Here is a 22,554-nt window from a genome sequence, read left to right on the forward strand (position 1 = left end):
AATATGACAGGGCTCCGAAGTGAGAGAGCGCCATGCCTATCTGAGGCCTAAATTCGGGATTTGCATAGGGATGGACATAGGGGTATTCTACGCCAGTGATTTCCAAACAGGGTGCCTCCAGCTGTTGCAAAACTCCCAGCCTGCCAGGATAGTCAATGGCTGTCTGGCAATACTGGGAGTTGTTTTGCAACAGCTGGAGGCTCTGTTTTGGAGACAGTGCCGTACCTGATGTTTTTCATTTTTATTGGGGACGGGGGACTGGGGGGGGAGGGGGGACTGTGTAGGGGTATGTTTATATGTAGTGTTTTACTTTTTATTTTGTGTAGTGTAGTGTTTTTAGGGCACATTCACATGGGCAGGTTCACAGCGAGTGAAAATTTTAGGGAAAATTTGCTGCATCTCAAACTTGCAGCGTGAGACTCGCTGTAAACCCGCCCATGTGAATGTACCCTGTGCAAACCTGTTGCAAAACTACAACTCTCAGCATACCCTTTGGCTGTCCGTGCATGCTGGGAGTTGTAGTTTTGCAACATCTGGAGGGCCGCAGTTTGGGGACCACTGTGCAGTAGTCTTCAATCTGTGCTATTCCAGATGTTGCAAAACTACAACACCCAGCATGCCCAGACAGTCGTGGAATGCTGGGAGTTGTAGTTTTGTAACATCTGGCCCTTAAGATGTTGCTGAACTACAACTTCCAGCATGCCTGGGCAGTCTGGGCATGCTTGGAGTTGAAGTTTTGCAACATCTGGAGGGCTACAGTTTGGACACCACTACTTAGCGGTCTCCCAACTGTTCTCCTCCAGTTGTTGCAAAACTACAACTCCCAGCATGCCCTTCGGCTGTCTGGGCGTGTTGGAGTTGTAGTTTTGCAACAACTGGAGGCACACTGGTTGGGAAACATTGTTTCCTAACTCCGTGTTACCCAACCGATGTGCCTCCAGCTGTTGCAAAACTTCAACTCCAAGCATGCCCAGACTGCCCAGGCATGCTGGGAGTTGTAGTTTGGCAACATCTGAAGGGCCAGTTGTTACAGAACTACAACTCCCAGCACGCCTGGACTGTCTGGGCATGCTGAGAGTTGTAGTTTTGCAACATCTGGAAGAGCACAGATTGGAGACCACTGCACAGTGGTCTCCAAACTGTGGCCCTCCAGATGTTGCAAAACTACAACTCCCAGCATGCCCAGACAGCCAAACTCCTAGAAGCAGCAGTGAATATCACTTTACGGTGATGCTACTGCTTCCACTAGCCTGCCGCCGCTGTCTTCTAGACTTGCCTGTTGCCGCAGCCTCCACGTGTGCCTGCTGCCGGTCCCCGATCCTTACTGCCGCGCCGTCCCGACGGTCCCTCCGCAGGTATATGCCGCTGCCCCCCACTGCTCCGGGATCCTCTTCCTCCGCTCTGCCTGAATTCTAAGGGTGGGCAGAGAAGGGGGTTCTGAACTTTAAACCCCCAGTCAGCGATCACTGTGATCACAGTGATCGCTGACCAGGACCATCCACAGATGGTCCTGGGGGGCTTGCAGAAGTTGTCTTCCACTGGTGACAGCAGGACTTCTGCCAGTTAATCCGTGCAATGCTGCGCATCACCGGATTATCTGCATGACATATATAAATGTCATGATGCGCGAACTACCTGCACATCATGACATTTATATATGTCGTTCTGCGGGAACGGGCTAATTAGATGAACTAGGCGGCCGCGAGGCCCTTTTTAGCGCGAGGCCTTAGGTGGCCGCCTAAATCGCCTAATTAGAGAGCACCCCCATATCACCCCCCAGTCTGCACCCTCATATCACCTTCCCCTGTCTGCACCCTCGAATCACCCTATAATTGTCTGCACCCTCATATCACCCTCCCCTGTCTGCACCCTCATGTCACCCTCCCCTGTCTGCACCCTCATATCACCTTCCCCTGTCTGCACCCTCGAATAACCCTATAATTGTCTGCACCCTCATATCACCCTCCCCTGTCTGCAGCCTCATATCACCTTCCCCTGTCTGCACCCTCATATCACCCTCCCCTGTCTGAACATCCATATCACCCTCCATTTGTCTGCACCCCCATATCACCCCCCAGTCTGCACCCTCATATCACCCTCCCCTGTCTGCACCCTCATGTCACCCTCCCCTGTCTGCACCCTCATATCACCCTCCCCTGTCTGCACCCTCATGTCACCCTCCAATGTCTGCACCCTCATGTCACCCCCCAGTCTGCACCCTCATATCACCCCCCAGTCTGCACCCTCATATCACCCTCCCCAGTCTGCACCCTCATATCATCCTCCCCTGTCTGCACCCTCATGTCACCCTCCCCTGTCTGCACCCTCATATCACCCTCCCCTGTCTGCACCCTCATGTCACCCTCCCTGTCTGCACCCTCATGTCACCCTCCCCTGTCTGCACCCTCATGTCACCCTCCCCTGTCTGCACCCTCATATCACCCTCCCCTGTCTGCACCCTCATATCACCCTCCCCTGTCTGCACCCTCGAATCACCCTATAATTGTCTGCACCCTCATATCACCCTCCCCTGTCTGCACCCTCATATCACCCTCCCCTGTCTGCACCCTCGAATCACCCTATAATTGTCTGCACCCTCATGTCACCCTCCCCTGTCTGCACCGTCCTATCATCCTCCATTTGTCTGCACCCTAATATCACACTTCCCTGTCTGCACCCCCATATAATCCTCCATCTGTCTGCACCTTCAAATCACCCTCCATTTGTCTGAGCCCCTATATAACCTGTTAGTAAGGTTCCCTGTGTGTCAGTAAGATCCTTCCCCTGTCAGTAAGCCCACCTGTGTGTCAGTGTGATCCTCTGTCTGTCAGTAAGGCCTTATGTATGTCAGTAAGATCCTCTCCCTGTCAGTAAGGCCCTCTCTGTTTCAGTAAGATCCTCTGCCTGGCAGTAAGGCCCTTTTTGTGTCAGTAAGATCCTCTGCCTGGCAGTAAGGCCCTTTTTGTGTCAGTAAGATCCTTCACCTGTCGGTATGTCCCTCTATGTGTCAGTAAGATCCTCTCCCTGTCAGAAAAGCCTTCTCTGTGTCAGTTAGATCCTCCACCTGTCAGTATGTACCTCTATGTGTCAGTAATATCCTCCACCTGTCAGGAAGCCCACCTGTGTGTCAGTAAGATTCTCCACCTGTCAGGAAGCCCACCTGTGTGGCAGTAAGATCCTCTACCTGTCAGTAAGCCCATCTGTGTGTCAGTAAGATCCTCCACCTGTCAGTAAGACTTTCTCTGTGTCAGTAAGATCCTCTCCCTGTCAGAAAAGCCTTCTCTGTGTCAGTAAGATCCTCCACCTGTCAGTAAGAATTTCTCTGTGTCAGTAAGATCCTCTCCCTGTCAGAAAAGCCTTCTCTGTGTCAGTAAGATCCTCCACCTGTCAGTAAGAATTTCTCTGTGTCAGTAAGATCCTCTCCCTGTCAGAAAAGCCTTCTCTGTGTCAGTAAGATCCTCTCCCTGTCAGTAAGACTTTCTCTGTGTCAGTAAGATCCTCCGCTGACAGTAAGATTCTCCTGTGTAAACCACATAGTAAACCTTAGATAATGTTGGAGGAACACTTTCCAAACACTAACGCTTTCTCGGGGAAACATTGGTGAACCTGGGTGGTGGAGGACCTTAGAAAGGACCCATTTTTGTCCTCGCTATAATCTCTCTCTGGTTTGAATTCTGCATTCATTATATGAGACCTAGTGAAGAAGATTGTTCAGCAAAGTCAATTGTAAATCTGTCTACATCTTATATAGAACATCTCATTCTCCCATAACTAAGACTGGACACCCACAAATTTCTATGATAAAAAATATTTATGGTGCTCGGCTTAAAAATAAGGTCCCAGTGGTGGTGAAGCCGTATGATGTCCTATATACTGCTTTTTGGATTTAGCAAAACCTGTGCAGAGGAAAAGTTGACCAGTTGCCCATAGCAACCAATCAGATGGCTTCTTTTCCTTTTCATAGGCCATTTAAAAAAATGTAAGAAGCAATGTGATTGGTTGCTATGGGCAACTGGTCAACTTTTCCTCTTGACAGGTTTTGATAAATCTCCTCCTATGGACATAATCTAATGTATCTGAGTGATGACACTTATTGAATGTAGCAGAACATTACAGGCCATTACAAGGCTTTATTATTTCTGCCATTAGCAGCAAGTAGATGGTCTGGTTTATTCCAGCCTCCTTATTCTAACCTTCCAGCAGAGTTTATGGGCACCACTGCCAACCTATACAACACATAAAAGTCACATCACCTGCCCCATCTACTAATAATAAAGCACTACAAGAACCAGCCATGAATATCTCCATTCTTCTGGACCCTAGGCTATCACCCATGATGCCTATATCACAGTGTATATGGATCCACAGGTCCCTGGACCACTGGTAGCAGGTGCCACCTGATGTTTTGATGACATCACGTCACCTGGACAACGGCTGTTGTTGTTGTTTACCCACAACTGTCAGTTGGACCGAGCGGACGGACGTCTACAGGATCCCAAAGATGGCGGCTACTGGAAGAAGAGGAGATGGCGAGAAGGAGAGAGGAGAGAAGAGGGAAGAGGAGAGCGGAGGAAAGAGGAAGAGGGAAGAGGAAAGCGAGGAGGTGAAGGAGAGCGGAAAGAAGAGGAAGGAGGAAGAGGTGAGCGAGGAGGTGAAGAAGAGGAAGAGAGAAGAGGAAAGCGAGGAGGTGAAGGAGAGCAGAGAGAAGAGGAAGGAGGAAGATGTGAGCGAGGAGGTGAAGAAGAGGAAGAGAGAAGAGGAAAGCGAGGAGGTGGAGAAGACAGGAGAGAAGAGGAAGGAGGAAGAGGTGAGCGAGGAGGTGAAGAAGAGGAAGAGAGAAGAGGAAAGCGAGGATGTGGAGAAGAGGAGAGGAGAAGATGCCAGATTATTGGAGGATGAGGAGCCAAGACCAGGCACCAGCCAGGACCCCGGAACATCAAGCTCCTACCCCAAATTTAACATCTATCACCTCACTGTCCATCAGGTATTGGGTAGGGGCAGCTTTGGAGTGGTAAGTTTATTTATGTTTTTTTTTTTTTTAAATGGACAGTCAATGTGGTTTTTCCCATTGATATTCTGCAGCTAATTGTAAGTCTAGAAAATAACCAGCCCCATCTTCACTAATATATATCACATATCTACAGCACTAGAGACCTCCAGTAATATTTATGTCCCTATTTATATCCCATTTCAGTAGATTTAGGCAGTTGTTATACACAGCTGTTTGATCCTACCCACCATGCTGCAGCTTAGTGTCAGAGTCTTGGCAATCTTCTTATAGCGTAGGCCATCTTAATGTAGAGCAACAATGTGGGGCCATGTTGAACTTCCAGTGACCAGTATTAGAGTGTGAGAGCGATTTAGGACATTGCTCCCCATTCACACCTGAGACATGTAACCAGGGCTGCCATCAGAAATTTTGGGGCCCATTACGCAGCTTAATTCCAGCCCCCCCCCCCCCAGTGTGTTGACCCCGAGTCCGCCCCAGGGCCAACCCCCAACCCATTTTTTTTTCCTAATGATATATTTCTAATTACTTTATAGAAGATTGTAGTGCAGTAATACACTGTGCTGCAAAGTCATTTTACTGCGCCACACTCTGCTGTAATCTAATATACCCTATTCTGAATACTGTGAAACTTTCTGTGTACTTTCTCCAGCACAATGTCCACCTCTATATAGTTGTAGACCCCCTCTCTGCCCCCACATATATATATACACACATATATATATATATATATATATATATATATATATAGTTGTACACCTCCTCTGTGCCTCCATATATAGTTGTACACCCATCTTTGCTCCATATATAGTTATAGGCCAATTTTGTGCCCCCATATATAGTTGTAGGCCCCTGCGCTCCATATATAATTGTAGGTCCCACGTGCCTCCAATATACATGATTGTAGACCCCTTTTGTGCCCCTGTGTGTAATAATAGGCCCCCCTTTGAGCTCCCACGGTTATAGGCCCCACCTTTCAGCTCCCACAGTTTGTTATAGGCCCACAATTCAGCCCCCACAGTTAAATATAGCCCCCCTTTCAGCACCCTCAATTAAATATAGTCCCCCCCTTTCAGCCCCCACAGTTAAATATAGACCCCCCTTTCAGCCCCCACAGTTAAATATAGACCCCCCCTTTCAGACCCCACAGTTAAATATAGGCCCCCCCTTTCAGCCCCCACAGTTAAATATAGCCCCCCCCTTTCAGCCCCACAGTTAAATATAGGCCCCCCTTTCAGCCCCACAGTTAAATATAGGCCCCCCCCTTCCAGCCCCCATTTAAATATAGCCCCCCCCCTTTCAGCCCCACAGCTAAGTATAGGCCCCCCTTTCAGCCCCCAGTTAAATATAGGCCCCCCTTTCAGCCCCCAGTTAATTATAGGCCCCCCTTTCAACCCCCACAGTTAAATATAGGCCCCTTTTCAGGCCCCACAGTTAAATATAGGCCCCCCTTTCAGCCCCCAGTTAAATATAGCCCCCCTTTCAGCCCCCTCAGTTAAATATAGCCCCCCCCTTTCAGACCCACAGCTAAGTATAGGCCCCCCTTTCAGCCCCCAGTTAAATATAGGCCCCCTTTCAGCCCCCAGTTAAATATAGGCCCCCCTTTCAGCCCCCAGTTAAATATAGGCCCCCCTTTCAGCCCCCAGTCAAATATAGGCCCCCCTTTCAGCCCCCAGTTAAATATAGGCCCCCCTTTCAGCCCCCAGTTAAATATAGGCCCCTTCTTTCAGTCCCCAGTTAAATATAGGCCCCCCCTTTCAGCCCCCAGTTAAATTTAGGCCCCCCTTTCAGCCCCCTCAGTTAAATACAGGCCCCCTTTCAGTCCCCAGTTAAATATAGGCCCCCCATTTCAGCCCCCAGTTAAATATAGGTCCCCCTTTCAGCCCCCACAGTTAAATATAGCCCCCCCCCCTTTCAGCCCCCTCAGTTAAATATAGGCCCCCCCTTTCAGCCCCCTCAGTGAAATATAGCCCCCCCCCCCTTTCAGCGCCCTCAGTTAAATATAGGCCCCCCCTTTCAGCCCTCACAGTTAAATATAGGCCCCCCTTTCAGCCCCCACAGTTGATATAGGCCCCCCTTTGTGCCCCAACAAGTAGTTATAGGCCCCATGTACCCCCACAGACATACTGCCTCCAGACATTCACGGTAAATGGCTGGAGGCAGTATGTCTGTGCTCTGACCAGACTGGAGGAGCCCCCAGACTGGAGGAGCAGTGGTCGGAGCATTGAAGGCAGCCTGCTGTGGTTACCTTCCTGGCCCGATGTCAGCCACGCGTCTTCCAGGCATCTCCTTCGCTCCAGTTCTTCTTCGGGGCGCGGCTTTCCTCTGACTTCCGGGCCGGCTTGCCGCGTCATAGCGCACCGAACGTGCCTACGCGCGGCACGATCGTTGCGCTAGTACCTCTCGACGGCCACTGCAGTTTTTTTTTTTTAAAGTGGCAGTGGCCTCCGAGGTATGTGCGGCAGGGACGGGGCCCGGGAAAGAGGGTAACTGACTGACTGATTGTACAGAGTACGGTCAGTCAGTCAGTGGAAAATGGCAGGCCCCCAGCGGTCAGTGAGTGACAGTCACTCACTGACTGACTAGGAGTAAAAACTAAATAAAATGTTGGGCCCGGCCCCCCTCGGGTCCGGGCCCCTTACGGGAGTACCGGCTGTACCCCCCTGATGGCGGCCCTGCATGTAACACTAATGAGTCACAATTACTTATTGGGCCCAATTTGAACATTTCTACTTAGGGTTGTACTCACTTTTTTTTTGCCAAGGTTAAGATATTAATGGCTTTATGTTGAGTTATTTGGGGGGGGGGGGAGGGGACACAATATTAAACACTGTTACACTTTACATTGTAGAAGATTTTCATTTCTTCTGTGTTGTCACATGAAAAGATAAAATAAAATATTAAAAAACATGTGAAGGTTGTACTCACTTATGTCAGATACTGTAAATGTTATAACTGCAATAATCTTTTTTTTAAGCCATTTATCTATTTTTTGCACTGACACTTGACTGAACATATATGTATTTCTCATGTGTTGAACATACAATGTCACCATGATGAATTGTCTTTATACATTTATGATGAATATGCACGTTATACTTGTTATACTTGATATTACTTTATTTGGTAATTACGTGTCTGGGTAAATATAGACCCTTAGTGATGTGTGTGAACATGCTTGAAAAAAGCTTCAACAAGAAGCAGAAATGTGGCAGTGATTTAACTATTATATGGAGAGCTGCAATATATTTTTTATATACTATATACCCATACATACAGACACTGTGATCTGTAGTTTTTGCCGGTACCACTTGTGCATTGTATTGATTGTTTGATTACTTTTTATGTGTTGATGTGACAACAATTGGCAATTTTTTTTTTGCATTCACATCATTGACAATGCAATATCAGGAATGTGAACCAAAGTGAAATAATTGCAGATTTTTGGTCACATCATATCTGAGAAACAATGGAATAAAAGTGATGAAAAAGTCAAATATAAGCAAAAGTTATGTTACAGTGGTACTCCGTGGAAAAGTTTTTTTTTTTAAATCAACTAGTGCCAGAAAGTTAAACAGATTTGTAAATTACTTCTATTAAAAAATCTTAATCCTTCCAGTACTTTTTAGGGGCTGTATACTACAGAGGAAATGGTTTTCTTTTTGGATTTCTCTGATGTCATGACTACAGTGCTCTCTGCTGACCTCTGCTGTCCATTTTAGGAACTGTCCAGAGCAGCATATGTTTGCAATGGGGATTTGTTCTCTGGAAAGTTCCAAAAAGGGACAGCAGAGGTCAACAGAGAGCACTTTGGTTATGACAGAAGAGAAATCCAAATAGAAAAGCATTTCCTCTGTAGCATACAGCCCCTAAAAATTACTGGAAGGATTAAGATTTTTTAATAGAAGTACTTTACAAATCTGTTTAACTTTCTGGAACCAGTGGATGGATTTATAAAAAAAAAAAAGTTTTCCAAGGGAGTACCCCTTTATTAAAAACTACAGATAATGGTGCAAAAAATTCTCATACAGCACTGTATGCAGAAAAATAAGAAAGTTGTAGGAGGTCAGAATAGGGAAATTTTAAACATACTTTGCCTTTTTTAAAAGAAGTGCAGTGATAGAAAAGAATGCAAACATGAGTATCATTTTAATTGTATTCATCCACATAATTAAAGGGGTACTCTTGTGCAAAACTTTTTTTTTAAATCAACTGGTGCCAGAAAGTTAAACAGATTTGTAAATTACTTCTATTAAAAAATCTTAATCTTTCCAGTACTTTTTAGGGTCTGTAAACTACAGAGGAAATGGTTTTCTTTTTGGAACACAGAGCTCTCTGCTGACATCATGACTACAGTGCTCTCTGCTGACATCTCTGTCCATTTTAGGAACTGTCCAGAGCAACACATGTTTGCTATGGGGATTTTCTCCTACTCTGGACAGTTCTTATAAAGGACTGATATGTCAGCAGAGAGCAGTGTGGTCATGATGTCAGCAGAGAGCTCTGTGTTCCAAAAAGAAAATCATTTCCTCTGTAGTATTCAGCAGCTAATAAGTACTGAAAGGATTTAGATTTTTTAATAGAAGTAATTTACAAATCTGTTTAACTTTCTGGCACCAGTTGATAAAAAAAAAATAAATAAATAAATAAGTTTTCCATGGGAGTACCCCTTTAAGAAAACATGAAAATTTCACTGTAAAATGCATTGCTTAAAACCAAAACCCCCCAAAATTAGCAAAATTGTGATTTTCTTTAATTTATTTTCTTTTTTCAATTTTAAATTCAAATTTAAGGTGTCTTTATAAAGTACATTCTGTTGTGAAAAAACAAACATATGGGTCTGTGGATGGAAAAATAAGAGAATTATGGCTCTTGAAAGGTGTAAACTAAAAAATGTGTAAACTAAAATTTTTTGTGTCCTCAAGGCCAAAATTTGCTGTGTCTCTAAAGGGGTATTCCAGAAATTATTTTTTATTTGACATTTGACTATGCTACAGAGGCTGTAAAGTTAGTGTAGTTAATAATGTAGTGTCTGTACCCGTATGTGACGATTTTCTCACAATTCTTATGTGATTTTCACCCCAATATTTACTTTAACAGCATACAAAATTACTGTTGTCTCAGATTTTTCCCAGGTTGCAATGCAGCCGAGACCTGACTCACTAGTCAGCTGATGACAGGGAGCCTGTCTGCTTCAATGGGTGGAGCGATCGCTTGGTGGGAGAGAGATCAATCTGCAACTATTGCAACAGCTGTAGGCACCCTGATTGAAAACCACAGGTCTTTTGAATGAATGCTGCTCATTTATGGGAGTGTGACTGATGTGTGGGAGGGAGGAAAATGGAATTATGGGCTTTGTAGGCAAAGAAGTAAACTCAAAAAGGAAATACTAGTTCACAAAAAGCTAGCCACAGTGTTATGGTAATCTCACGCCATTTAGCCCCAAGACAAGCGCAGATCCTTCCTAAGCATGTCCATTAATTTCTGCCAGGTACGTACTAAAATACCTTATGGTGGATAACCCATTAAAGGGGTTAAATGACCAGCATCAAAGTGATCTCCATTGCCGGTCCTTACTGGCTGGTGTTTCTGCAGGTTGAGTCAGCACCGCCAGGTATTTGGCACTAGAGAGACAGGATTCCTCTAGTGCCTGAAGTTTGGCTATGCTGACCCTCCCCCCCCCCCCCAGTAAGTTAAAAAGTATGAATTGAGAGATGGCACAACCCTCCCCCCCCCCCCCCCCTCTAACCTGGGGTGGACCACTCCCCCGCTGCCCCCCTGCCTGAGAGTTATAGGAGTGTGATTACAGCTACCACACTCCTATCACACTCAGCCAATGCAGCTCTGGAGGTGTCTACAGTATAAGACATATTCTAACAGCAGAAAAGTAACTGCAGCTCTGGAAGTGACAGGAGGATAAGACATGATGTGACAGCAGAATAGTGACAGCAGCTCTGAAGGTGACTGGAGGATAAGTCAAAATCACACTCAGCCAATGCAGCTCTGGAGGTGTCTACAGTATAAGACATATTCTAACAGCAGAATACTGACTGCAACTCTGGAGTTGACTGGAATATAAGACATGATGTGAGAGCAGAATAGTGGCTGCAGCTTTGGAGGTGAAAGGAGTATAAGACATGATATAACAGCAGAATAGTGGTTGCAGCTCTGGAGGCAACTTGAGGATGCAACATGATGTAATAGTAGAAAAGTAAGTACAGCTTTGGCAGTAACAGGAGGACGAGATATGGTGTAACAGCAAAATAGTGTCTACCATGCTATGCCTGTATTTATCTGAATAAAGCTTGAAGTTTTTTTACCTGCTACCGTGGTGCCGGATACTTCTATTGCTGTCCATGTCTGTGGAGGGGAACGCTACCCGACAGTCCAGGCACAGGAGCGGAGGAAAGGATCAGAGCAGTCAAGCACATTTTATTAACAGCAAAAAAGTGAGTACACACACCTTGTCTCTGTCTTCTTCCTCTGTGAACGTGAATCAGGTACCTGTCATTGAGCCAAAAGAAAGAAAAGTGATATGTTGCTCAGTACCTAATCCTGATCCTGTACATATAAGTTTTTATGTGTCTAGGACGTATATATCCCTAACAAATAGCATTTATATCTTGGTCACTTGCTTTGTCTTCTTGCCTTGCGGAGGGGGCGTGTCCATCTCTTTCCCTCACTGAGTCTGGGAGCAGCCTGGCAGTCTGCAGATCTTTCTAAATTAGTGCAAGGATTTTAGTGATAAAAGCACAGTAGTTTTTATGCATACATTTTATATCTGTCATTAGTAAAGATGGATGCTAATCCAGCTTTACTAGGAACAGATAGAAAATGTGTGTCATTCAGCTTTAACAGACTCCTGAATGTCTGTTCAGCTTCTTTGTCATTCAGGACTCAGAGAAAGCTTTGGCTGTTCAAGCATGCTGGGAGTTGTAGTTTTGCAATAGCTTGAGCTGCAGTGTTTGTAAAGCAATGTGTTAGAACAGTGTTGCCTTTAGCTGTTGCAAAACTACAACTCCCAGCATGCCCACACATCCTTTGTCTGTAGTTTTGCAAGAGATGGAGACACACAGCTGGAGAATACCCAGCTCTAACAGAGAGTTTTACAAAGATTGTAACTCCAGCTGTTGCAAAACTACAACTCCCATCATGGTAGTTGTAGTTTAGGAATAGCTGAAGGCTGCAGTGGTGATCTCCTATACTGGATACCAACACACTTTATGGCCTGTATCCAGTATGCTGCAAAATACAGAGTAGTCTGTCTGCGTAAAGACTGATGACCCCTAGTGGTGGTTATTTTCATTTTTCCTTTTTTAGTATTTTTTTTTTTTTTTTATAAATGTGTATTTAAAAAAGTAATCTTATCAGTAGTACTACAAAATATAAAAAGTTTTTCAACATGACAGTGTCTCTTTAAGCATGCTCCTATCGGTGAAGGGGAGGAGTTCCTGCACAGAAGAAAGATATGTGGTGGCACCCTGCCTCCGTCCTACATGCCCCTAGGCCTTATGTCCCCCCTTGCTATCCTCCTGCACTGGCTCTTAGAAGATCAGGGAGAATGCAAGCTGGAGCTCTCTATATAATACATACAGACCTTCAGCTTGCATGCTCCCCGAGAAGCAGCAAGACCTACGGTGGCCGGGCCCTCCGTGCCTGACCTGTCACACGCCCCTGCTACAGAGAAGCTGTCATCTGGCCAATTGTATTCCATCATAGCTGTAGTCACTTGTAAGTTCTGCAGTGATCATGGGTGAAACAACAACTCCCAGCATAACCTTATTACTGCTAAGATTTTACTGGGAGCTATAGTATCACATGGTACAAACTTATTGAGCAATTGCCCCTTACTTGGCATCACAACAGGCTAAAAAAATTACTTAGGGGGGCATTATAGGGTGACACCATTTTCTACCACAACGGGTGACATTAACCTTAGCAACACCACTGATGCTCTGTAATAGCTAGAGGCAAAGAGCTCGCTGTTACTGCGATCCTCTGTGTGTGCCGCTGTGTCAGTCAATGGGAGGTCAGCAGAGAAAGGTGTTGGCGGCCCTCTGATACTCGGGCACATTATAAAGAATTTATTCTCTATTGGCTATAAAACAATGAAATATACACAGAAACATAGGAGTAGAATAAGCTTTTTAACCCCTACTGCAATGTGTTGCCAGTTTAACATGTATAAAAGATGTGATAGATGCCCATTAAAAGGATATGATAGATGCCCATTACAAGGATGTGACAGATGCCCATTACAAGTATATGATAGATGCCCATTACAAGGATATGATAGATGCCCATTACAAGTATATGATAGATGCCCATTACAAGTATATGATAGATGCCCATTACAAGGATATGATAGATGCCCATTACAAGGATGTGATAGATGCCCATTAAAAGGATGTGATAGATGCCCATTACAAGGATGTGATAGATGCCCATTACAAGGATGTGACAGATGCCCATTACAAGGATATGATAGATGCCCATTACAAGGATGTGATAGATGCCCATTACAAGGATGTGATAGATGCCCATTACAAGGATGTGATAGATGCCCATTACAAGGATGTGATAGATGCCCATTAAAAGGATATGATAGATGCCCATTACAAGGATGTGATAGATGCCCATTACAAGGATGTGATAGATGCCCATTACAAGGATGTGATAGATGCCCATTACAAGGATGTGATAGATGCCCATTACAAGGATGTGATAGATGCCCATTACAAGGATGTGATAGATGCCCATTACAGGTCGGGTTATGAGGAAGGGATAGGAGGACGGGATAGGAGGTCGGGATAGGAGGTCGGGATAGGAAGATGGGATAGGAGGTCGGGATAGGAGGTCGGGATAGGAGGTCGGGATAGGAGGATGGGATAGGAGGTCGGGATATGGCATCAATATATGAGGACGGGATATGAAGTCAAAAGCTTCCTCCTTTGTTTATTTTCCTCCCCAACAAGGATTAGGAAGGAAAAACTGGGCAATGCTGGGTACTCAGCTAGTATATATATATTTATTTATTTTAATATTAAAATGGAATAGCTAAAGTAAAAAATTAAAAAAAATTAAAAACACGCCTGCAAAAACAATGTTAAAACTCACATGGCTTTTTTTTGTGTTTTTTCACTCCCACACTATGGAGAAAAACACAGCGATTTTCCCAAAAAAACGCCATAGTCTCATAAGGTCACTTCTAGGAATCACCCAATGAGCCGAAAAAAGCTGAAAAAAACACCAAAAGGATAAAAAAAACACCAATTAGAAAATCAAAAAAAGTGGATATGGCATTTTGTAGTTCCTTATTGACTTGCAGCTAACATTTGCCCACGCTGTGCAGTAGAATGGGTGTTTTTTTGGGCCTTTTTTTTTCCAACTACATCCCTATTACATCTCATATGTACCATGGCATGGAAATAACAATGACCATCACCCCACAGTCCCTAACTGGTTGGCTCTAGCTATACCTCTAGTTATACCTAGTTATAACAAGTTGGCTCTAGTTATACCTATGGGATATTGTCAAAAGGAAATATTTCCCATAGTCTTCCACTATTTATTATTGCTCTCTTTGCTTTCTTTCAGGTGGGCCTGGCATCAGTCCCCGGCCAAAACAACTACGTGGCCATCAAGGGAATCACCAAGACAGGGGACAATGCAGCGACCCTGCAGAGAGAGAGACGGATCCTCATGCTGGCCCGAGACTGCCCGTTCCTGTGTCACCTGTATGCTGCACAGCAGTCTCAGGACCATGCATTCTTCATCACCGAGTACCTGTCCGGCGGCAGCCTGGAGGCTTTACTCAGAATGTGCAGCTGTCTGAACACCGACAACGTAAGATTCTACACAGCAGAGATTGCATGCGGCCTCCAGTTCCTTCACGGACATAACATCGTCCACCGGTAAGTCTAACTTCCCCACACCTGTCTCCTTGTCATGTTGTAAATAATGCATCCAACTTTCCCAGAATCCTGAATTTTGTTAGGCTTTGTGGTGGTACAGTTCATGACCCCTTCACCATTGTCGATCTTTAAAGATTTCCTGTGATGTCCCAGCACCAAAAGCTGTCCTGTGGGCTGCGGATCTCCTTGGGCATGCATTTTTCACTGTGTATTATATAATGTATGTACTGTATCTTTAACCCCTTCCCGCAGAATCACGTCTATAGACATCATTCAGTTAACCCCGTGATGCGCAGCATCGCACGGGTTAACTGGCAGAAGTCCCGCTGTTTCAAGCAGGGGACAACTTCTGCAACACCCTCCAGGACCATCTGTTGATGGTCCTGGTCAGCGATCACTGTGATTGGTCCCTGTGGACTAATCACAGTGAATGAGCTGACTGGGGGTAAAGTTCATTTCCCCTGCTCTGCCCGCCACTAGAAGTCTGAGCAGAGCAGGGGAAGAAGATGCCGAGAGCTGCTGTGGAGACAGCAGCACTTATCAAGTACCGGCGCGGCAGTGGGGACCGGCGGCAGGCTCTCAACAGCTGGAGGCACACGGGTTGGCGGCGGGTAAGTGGAGGAGGCGGCGGGCGGCATCTGCATCAGAGGCAGCAGTGAAGCTCTTCACTGCTGCTTCTGGTAGCTTAGAAAACTACAACACCCAGCATGCCTTTTGGCTGTCTGGGCATGCTGGGTGTTGTAGTTTTGCAACATCTGGAGGGCCGCAGTTTGGATCAATCTGTGCTCTTCCAGATGTTGCAAAACTACAACTCCCAGCATGCCCAGACAGTCCAGGCATGCTGGGAGTTGTAGTTCTGTAACATCTGGCACTTCAGATGTTGCCGAACTACAACTCCCAGCATGCCTGGGCATGCTGAGAGTTGTCATTTTGCAAAATCTGGAGGGCTACAGTTTGGACACCACTACACAGTGGTCTCCAAACTGTTCTCCTCCAGATGTTGCAAAACTACAACACCCAGCATGCCCTTTGGCTGTCCGTGCATGCTGGGAGTTGTAGTTTTGCAACAACTGGAGGCACACTGGTTGGGAAACATTGTCTGTTTCCTAACTCAGTGTTTCCCAACCTTTGTGCCTCCAGCTGTTGCAAAACTATAACTCCCAGAATGCACTGAAAAACCATACATGCTGGGAGTTGTAGTTTTGCAACAGCTGGAGGCACACGGGTTGGGAAACTCTGAGTTAAGTAACAAACTCTTAGTGTTTTGCAACCAGTGTACCTCCAGCTGTTGCATAACTACAACCCCCATGCACGGACAGCCAAAGGGTATGCTGGGAGTTGTAGTTTTGCCTTCCCCACAGGGGGATTTACAGTGAGTTTCTCGCTGCAAGTTTGAAATGCAGCTAATTTTACGCTGTAGCTCAAAACTCTATGTAAACTCGCCCGTGCAAATGTACCCTAAAAACACTACACTACACTAACACAAAATAAAGAGTAAAACACTACATATACACCCCCTTACACTCTCCCCCCCCCCCCTCGCCCCTCCCCAATAGAAATGAAAAACATCAGGTATGGCACTGTTTTCAAAACTGAGCCTCCAGCTGTTGCAAAACAACAACTCCCAGTATTGCGGGACAGCCATTGACTGTCCAGGCATGCTGGGAGTTTTGCAACAGCTGGAGACACCCTGTTTGGGAAACACTGCCTTAGAATACCCCTATGTCCACCCCTATACAAATCCTTAATTTAGGCCTCAGATAGGCATGGCACTCTCTCACTTCGGAGCACTGTCGTATTTCAAGGAAACCGTTTAGGGCCACATATGGGGTATTTCCGTAATCGGGAGAAATTGTCTAACAATTTTTCGCTGGGCTTTTTCTCCTTTTACCCCCTATGAAAAGGTAAAGTTGGGGTCTACTCCAGCATGTTATTGTAAAAAAAAAAAAAAAAAATGTTACACTAACATGCTGGTGTTGCCCCATACTTTTTTTTATTTTCACAAAAGGTAAAAGGAAAAAAAGACCCCAAAGTTTTTAATGCAATTTTTCCTGAGTACGGAAATACCCCATATGTGGGAGTAAAATGCTCTGCGTGCGCACAACAGGGCTCAGGAATGAGAGCACCATGTACATTTCAGGTGATTTGCACAGGGGTGGCTGATCGTTACAGCGGTTCTGACATAAAAAAAAAAAAAACCTACATGTGACCCCATAGTGAGCCTTAACACCCCACACCTGTTTGAAGAATTTTCATTGAAAATGAAAAATTTGTGTTTTTTCACTAAAATGCTGGTGTTATCCCAAATTTTTCATTTTCTCAATGTGTAATAGTAAAAAAGCCCCCCAAAATTTTTATATAAATGCCCTATAAGTGGACGTAAAGTGCTCTGCAGGCTAACTACAATGCTCAGAAGAGAAGGAGCACCATTGGGATTTTGTAGAAAGAATTTGGCTGGAATTGAAGGCCATGTGCGTTTACAAAGCCCCCATGGTGCCAGAACAGTGGACCCCTCCCCCCACATTTGACCCCATTTTGAAGATTACACCCCTCACGTAATGTAATAATGGGTGCTGTGAACATTTACACCCCACAGGCGTTTGACCTATTTTGTGTACAGTCATCCATGAAAATGAAAAATTAGATTTTTCATTTGCACAGCCCACTGTTCCAAAAGTCTGTCAAACACCAGTGAGGTATAAATGCTCACTGCACCCCGTATTACATTTGGTTAGGGGTTTAGTTTCCAAAATGAGGTCACGTGTGGGGGGGTTTCTGCTGTTCTGGCACCATGGGAGCTTTGTAAACGCACATGGCACCCGACTTCCATTCCAAACAAATTCTCTCCACAAAAGCTTTTTTTTTCTGAGCATTGTAGTTCGCCTGCAGAGCACTTTACGTCCATATATGGGGTATTTCCACACGAGGTTACAAATTTTGGGGGGCATTTTTTCCTATAACCTCTTGTAAAAATATTGAATTTGGGGGAAAAAAACTGCATTTTAGTGAAAAAAAAATGTTTTTCATTTACACATCCGAGTTTAACGAAAAGTATTCAAACACCTGTGGGGTGTTAAGGCTCACTGTACCCCTTGTTACGTTCCTTGAGGGATGTAGTTTCCAAAATGGTATGCCATGTGTTTTTTTTTTTTGCTGTCCTTGCACCAAAGGGGCTTCCTAAATGGGACATGCCCCCCAAAAACCATTTCATCAAAATTTGCTTTCCAAAAGCTAAATGTGACTCCTTCTCCTCTGAGCATTGTAGTTCGCACACAGAGCGTTTGACGTCCACACATGGGGTATTACCATACTCAGAAGAGATGGGGTTACAAATTTTGGGTGTCATTTTTCCTATTACCCCTTGTAAAAATGTAAAATATGGGGGGAAAACCAGCATTTTAGTGGGAAAAAAAATTCATTTACACATACAACTTTAACAGAAAGTCGTCAAACACCTGTGGGGTGTTAAAGCTCACTGTACCACTTGAGGGGTGTAGATTCCAAAATAGTAAGCTATGTGTTTTTTTTTTTTTTTTTTTTTTGCTGTTATGGAAGCATAGGGGCTTCTTAAATGCGACATGCCCCATAAAAACCATTTCAGCAAAATTCACTCTCCAAAATCCCATTGTCGCTCCTTCCCTTCTGAGCCCTCTAGTGCACCTACAGAACACTTGACATACACATATGAGGTATTTCCTTACTTGAGAGAAATAGGGTTACACATTTTGGGTGGCATTTTCTCCTTCTAGCCTTTATAAAAATGCAAATACTGGGTCTACAGGAATGTGTTAAAAGTGTAAAAAATAGAGATTTAGAATGTTCTCCTTCACTTTGTTGCTATTCCCTTGAGAAAGTCCAGGCTGACGAAACATACGTTGGGGCGGTGGTGACAGGTCTCCATTATGGGTAAGTGAGTACCAGCTTTGTTAGTGCTATTACTTTCATGCACTGTTAGTGTCCATTCCAGCTATCCTAAGTGGGTAGCTGGACATTATATTAGTAAAGGTTATATACCCCTTTTCTTGTCCTATTGGACATTATTATTGGACACCCATTACTGCTGCTGTAGATCTCACTGTTTATATACTTCATATGAGCTTGATTATACTAATCATACCTGTCTTACCACCTTCTTTTCGGATTGGTTATCTGTTTACAATCATTGACCTTGTATAATGTTAATATTTAGTAGTCATATTTGTGATTTTAAAGAGTATTAATAAAATTATTTTAGTTTTATCAGTAGTCATGGCTCTAGTGTTTCTCTATAAGTATATAAAATTTATTTTCAGAGCTATACTGTAGCATTGGTTTATAGACCCGCAGCGAGTTTTAGATATGGTTTATACACCAGTAGTTTCAATGTACATTATACTACAATGCTGCTATTTCTTGTTGCTAATTATTCCTGTGAAATACCTAAAGAGTTAACAAACCTTTTGAATGTCATTTTGAATACTTTGAGGGGTGCAGTTTTTATAATGGGGTCATTTATGGGATATTTCTAATATGAAGACCCCTCAAATACACTTCAAAACAGAACTGTTCCCTGAAAAATTCTGATTTAGAAAATTTTGTGAAAAATAGGAAAATTGCTGCTGAACTTTGAAGCCCTCTGATGTCTTCCAAAAGTAAAAACCTGTCAACTTTATGATGCAAACATAAAGTAGGCATTTTGTAAATGTGAATCAGTATATAATGTATTTGGTATGTCTATTTTCCTCACAAGCAGAGAGCTTCAAAGTTAGAAAAATGCAAAATTGGTTAATTTTTCATAAAATTTTGCAGTTTTTAACCAAGAAATGATGCAAGCATTGACAAAAATTTACAACTAAGATAAAGTAGAATATGTCATGAAAAAATAAACTCGGAATCAAATTCATAAGTAAAAGAATCCCAGAGTTATTAATGCTTAAAGTGACAGTGGCCAGATTTGCAAAAAATGCTCTGGTCCTTAAGGCCAATATGACCTCGGTCCTTAAGAGAGAGAGGAGCAGTGATAATCAGGTGACCCTGCCTGCCCAGTGGGAACCCCTAAATTCTCTTGTATATGGTGTTGGGGGGGGAGGAGTCGCCCCAGTCTAGCTGCAGAGCTCAAGCTGAGAACTGTGTGGAAAGGAGGAGGAAGGAGTGTGTGGAGAAATCCTGAGGGAAGCCTAAGAAAATATCTTCTAAAGTCAGCCCCACCATTCTGCAAGGGTTCCCCTGTACAGCAGAGTCAGCCCCACCATTCTGCAAGTGTTCCCCCATACAGCGGAAGCCCCGCCATTTTGCAAGTGTTCCCCCGTACAGTGGAGTCAGCCCCGCCATTCTGCAAGGGTTCCCCTGTACAGCGGAGTCAACCCCACCATTCTGCAAGTGTTCCCCCATACAGCAGAGTCAGCCCCGCCATTCTGCAATGGTTCCCCGTACAGCGGAGTCAGCCCCACCATTCTGCAAGTGTTCGCCCGTACAGTGGTGAGTCAAGCTCTGGCGGTGATAGTACTTGGACCTTGTGAGAACCCTAGCCAGAGTGGGAAACCTTTCAGTCTCTAATCTCTAGTCAGTATTTCTCAAGTGGATGAAAAGCACCATAAGTCCTATCAAGGCAACAGGGCTCCCAAGGGTTACACTGCATCCCTTGTACTCTTCATACTGTGTGTTGTACCATCTAAACCTGCTCGGTAAAAGACAGTTATCCGTAACCCGACGTTGGTGTTTTTCTTACTCCCATTGTCTGGCCCCGAAGAAGCTGATAAGAATTCCTTGCACCCCTGTGGCACCAAATTACCATTGTCTTTTATTTATAACTCTTTTTTTTTCTTTCATTGCAGAGATATCAAGCCAGATAATATCATGCTGGATAGAGATGGACACATCCGCATCATAGACCTCGGAGTTGCCCAAGATGGCGTCACCTCTTCCAACAAGATCAAAGGAGTGACGGGCACGTTACCTTACATGGCCCCAGAGGTGCTCCAGAGGAAGATGTACTATGCAGCAGTTGACTGGTGGAGCCTGGGGATTGTTGTATCCCGGATGTCAGCAGGACGTTCCCCATTTTACTTTGGCTGCAACAGAGAAATGGCTCGCGATTCCATCACCAGAGAGAAGCCTAATATTCCATCTTGGCTCCCTGCTGACCTGAAACATCTGATCAAGAAACTGCTGCGTAAGAATCCTGAGAAGCGGCTTGGTGTGAACAGGAACATCAGAGACCATCCATTCTTCACCACCATCAACTGGGAGGAACTGGAGCAGAAGAGAGCACAGCCGCCATTTACACCATTCAAGCCAGCTCTGAAGAAGGGAGACCTGCCGTGGCCAGAGGAAGAGACAGCCCTTCACCCCTTGGAAGGATTCTCTTTCATTGCTCCAAGCTGGGCCTGTTAACATCAGCCCATGGCCACGGCCCAGAGCTCTGTGCCCCCTGACCCATGCCTCTGCTGCTGTATTATACCTCGGCTTGTCTATAACATCCTCTCTATACCATCTGAACGCTGCAGATTTCCATCAAGTTGTTACCCTGGATCTTAGCTCCACATCCTCCACAGCCTCTGAAGACCCTCTGTACCCCAGAAGCGGCCTGTGCTTTTAACATCTCAGCACAGACCTGGTAAGTATCACACATCATCACACATACATTAGGATCACACACACATACAGGTAGATAGAAATTTACACACAGGTACATACATAGATAGTATAGACACATACACACAGACACACACAACAGATAGCGGTAGATATCGGCTTTGATCCTGGGACTTGTTCTGATCGCCATATTTGGGGTCAGGAAGGAATTTTTCTCCTTTGAGGACAATTGGCTCATTCTTTAAGGGGGTTTTTGCCTTCCTTGGGATCATTCCAGCCATAAATAGGTAACATAACATAATGTACAAAAAATAAATGAATAATAATAAAAAAAGTATTATATATGAATATATATAAAAAAAAATACATAATAGTTTACCATACTAGATAGGTCATGTACTGGCTTTTGATCCTGGGACTTGTTCCGATTGCCATATTTGGGGTCAGGAAGGAATTTTCCCCCCTTACATAAGGATAATTGGCTCTTTCCTCAAGGGGGTTTTCGCCTTCCTTTGGATCAACACAGTATATAAAAAAGCTTTGCTTTTACATTTATACATTACACATAGCAAAATAAAACATAACACAGATTTCTAAAATTTGCAGAATCCCAGTATCCCCTTCCTGTAACTATATAAACGAAATAAAATGTCCTTTTCCCCCTTTACATCACTACATTGCAGTGGTGTCTAAAAACAAGACCACTATGGGGGTGGTCTTTTCAAAGAGGTGGTACAAAGCTTCATTTGCACTTAATGTATTATATTGTTGCAGAATGTTTGATACATTTGCACATATTTAATGGAATTGGGTAGTGCAAACATTTGACAACTTTTTGTTGAATAGAATAAAAGTGTTTAAAAAACCATGGCACTTAAACCATGTCTCCTTTTGTTAGGCCAAACATGTATAACTGATAGTGTAAATTATCAAAAAGAAAAAAATGGCACAATATGCTTGATAAATATGTCTACAAAGTCAAAGACAGAAAAAAATTGGGCAAAATGTGCCTAAGAACTGACACCCGATGCTTGATAAATTCTCCCCAAGGCGCCCACA

At 44.4% G+C, this 22,554-nt stretch overlaps 1 protein-coding gene across 1 annotated transcript; it reads left to right on the forward strand.

The window, feature by feature from the left end:
* Window positions 1-4,199: 4,199 nt before the first annotated feature.
* LOC130282898 (protein kinase C delta type-like) lies at window positions 4,200-22,153 on the forward strand. The gene is made up of 3 exons (XM_056531842.1): window positions 4,200-5,011; window positions 14,606-14,922; window positions 20,736-22,153. The coding sequence occupies exons 1-3, from the start codon at window positions 4,409-4,411 to the stop codon at window positions 21,292-21,294; spliced, it is 1,479 nt and encodes a 492-aa protein (XP_056387817.1). The 5' UTR covers window positions 4,200-4,408; the 3' UTR covers window positions 21,295-22,153.
* The last annotated feature ends 401 nt before the right edge of the window (window positions 22,154-22,554 follow it).

This window comes from Hyla sarda, chromosome 7, assembly GCF_029499605.1.
Source record: "Hyla sarda isolate aHylSar1 chromosome 7, aHylSar1.hap1, whole genome shotgun sequence".
In the NCBI taxonomy this organism is placed as follows: domain Eukaryota; kingdom Metazoa; phylum Chordata; class Amphibia; order Anura; family Hylidae; genus Hyla; species Hyla sarda.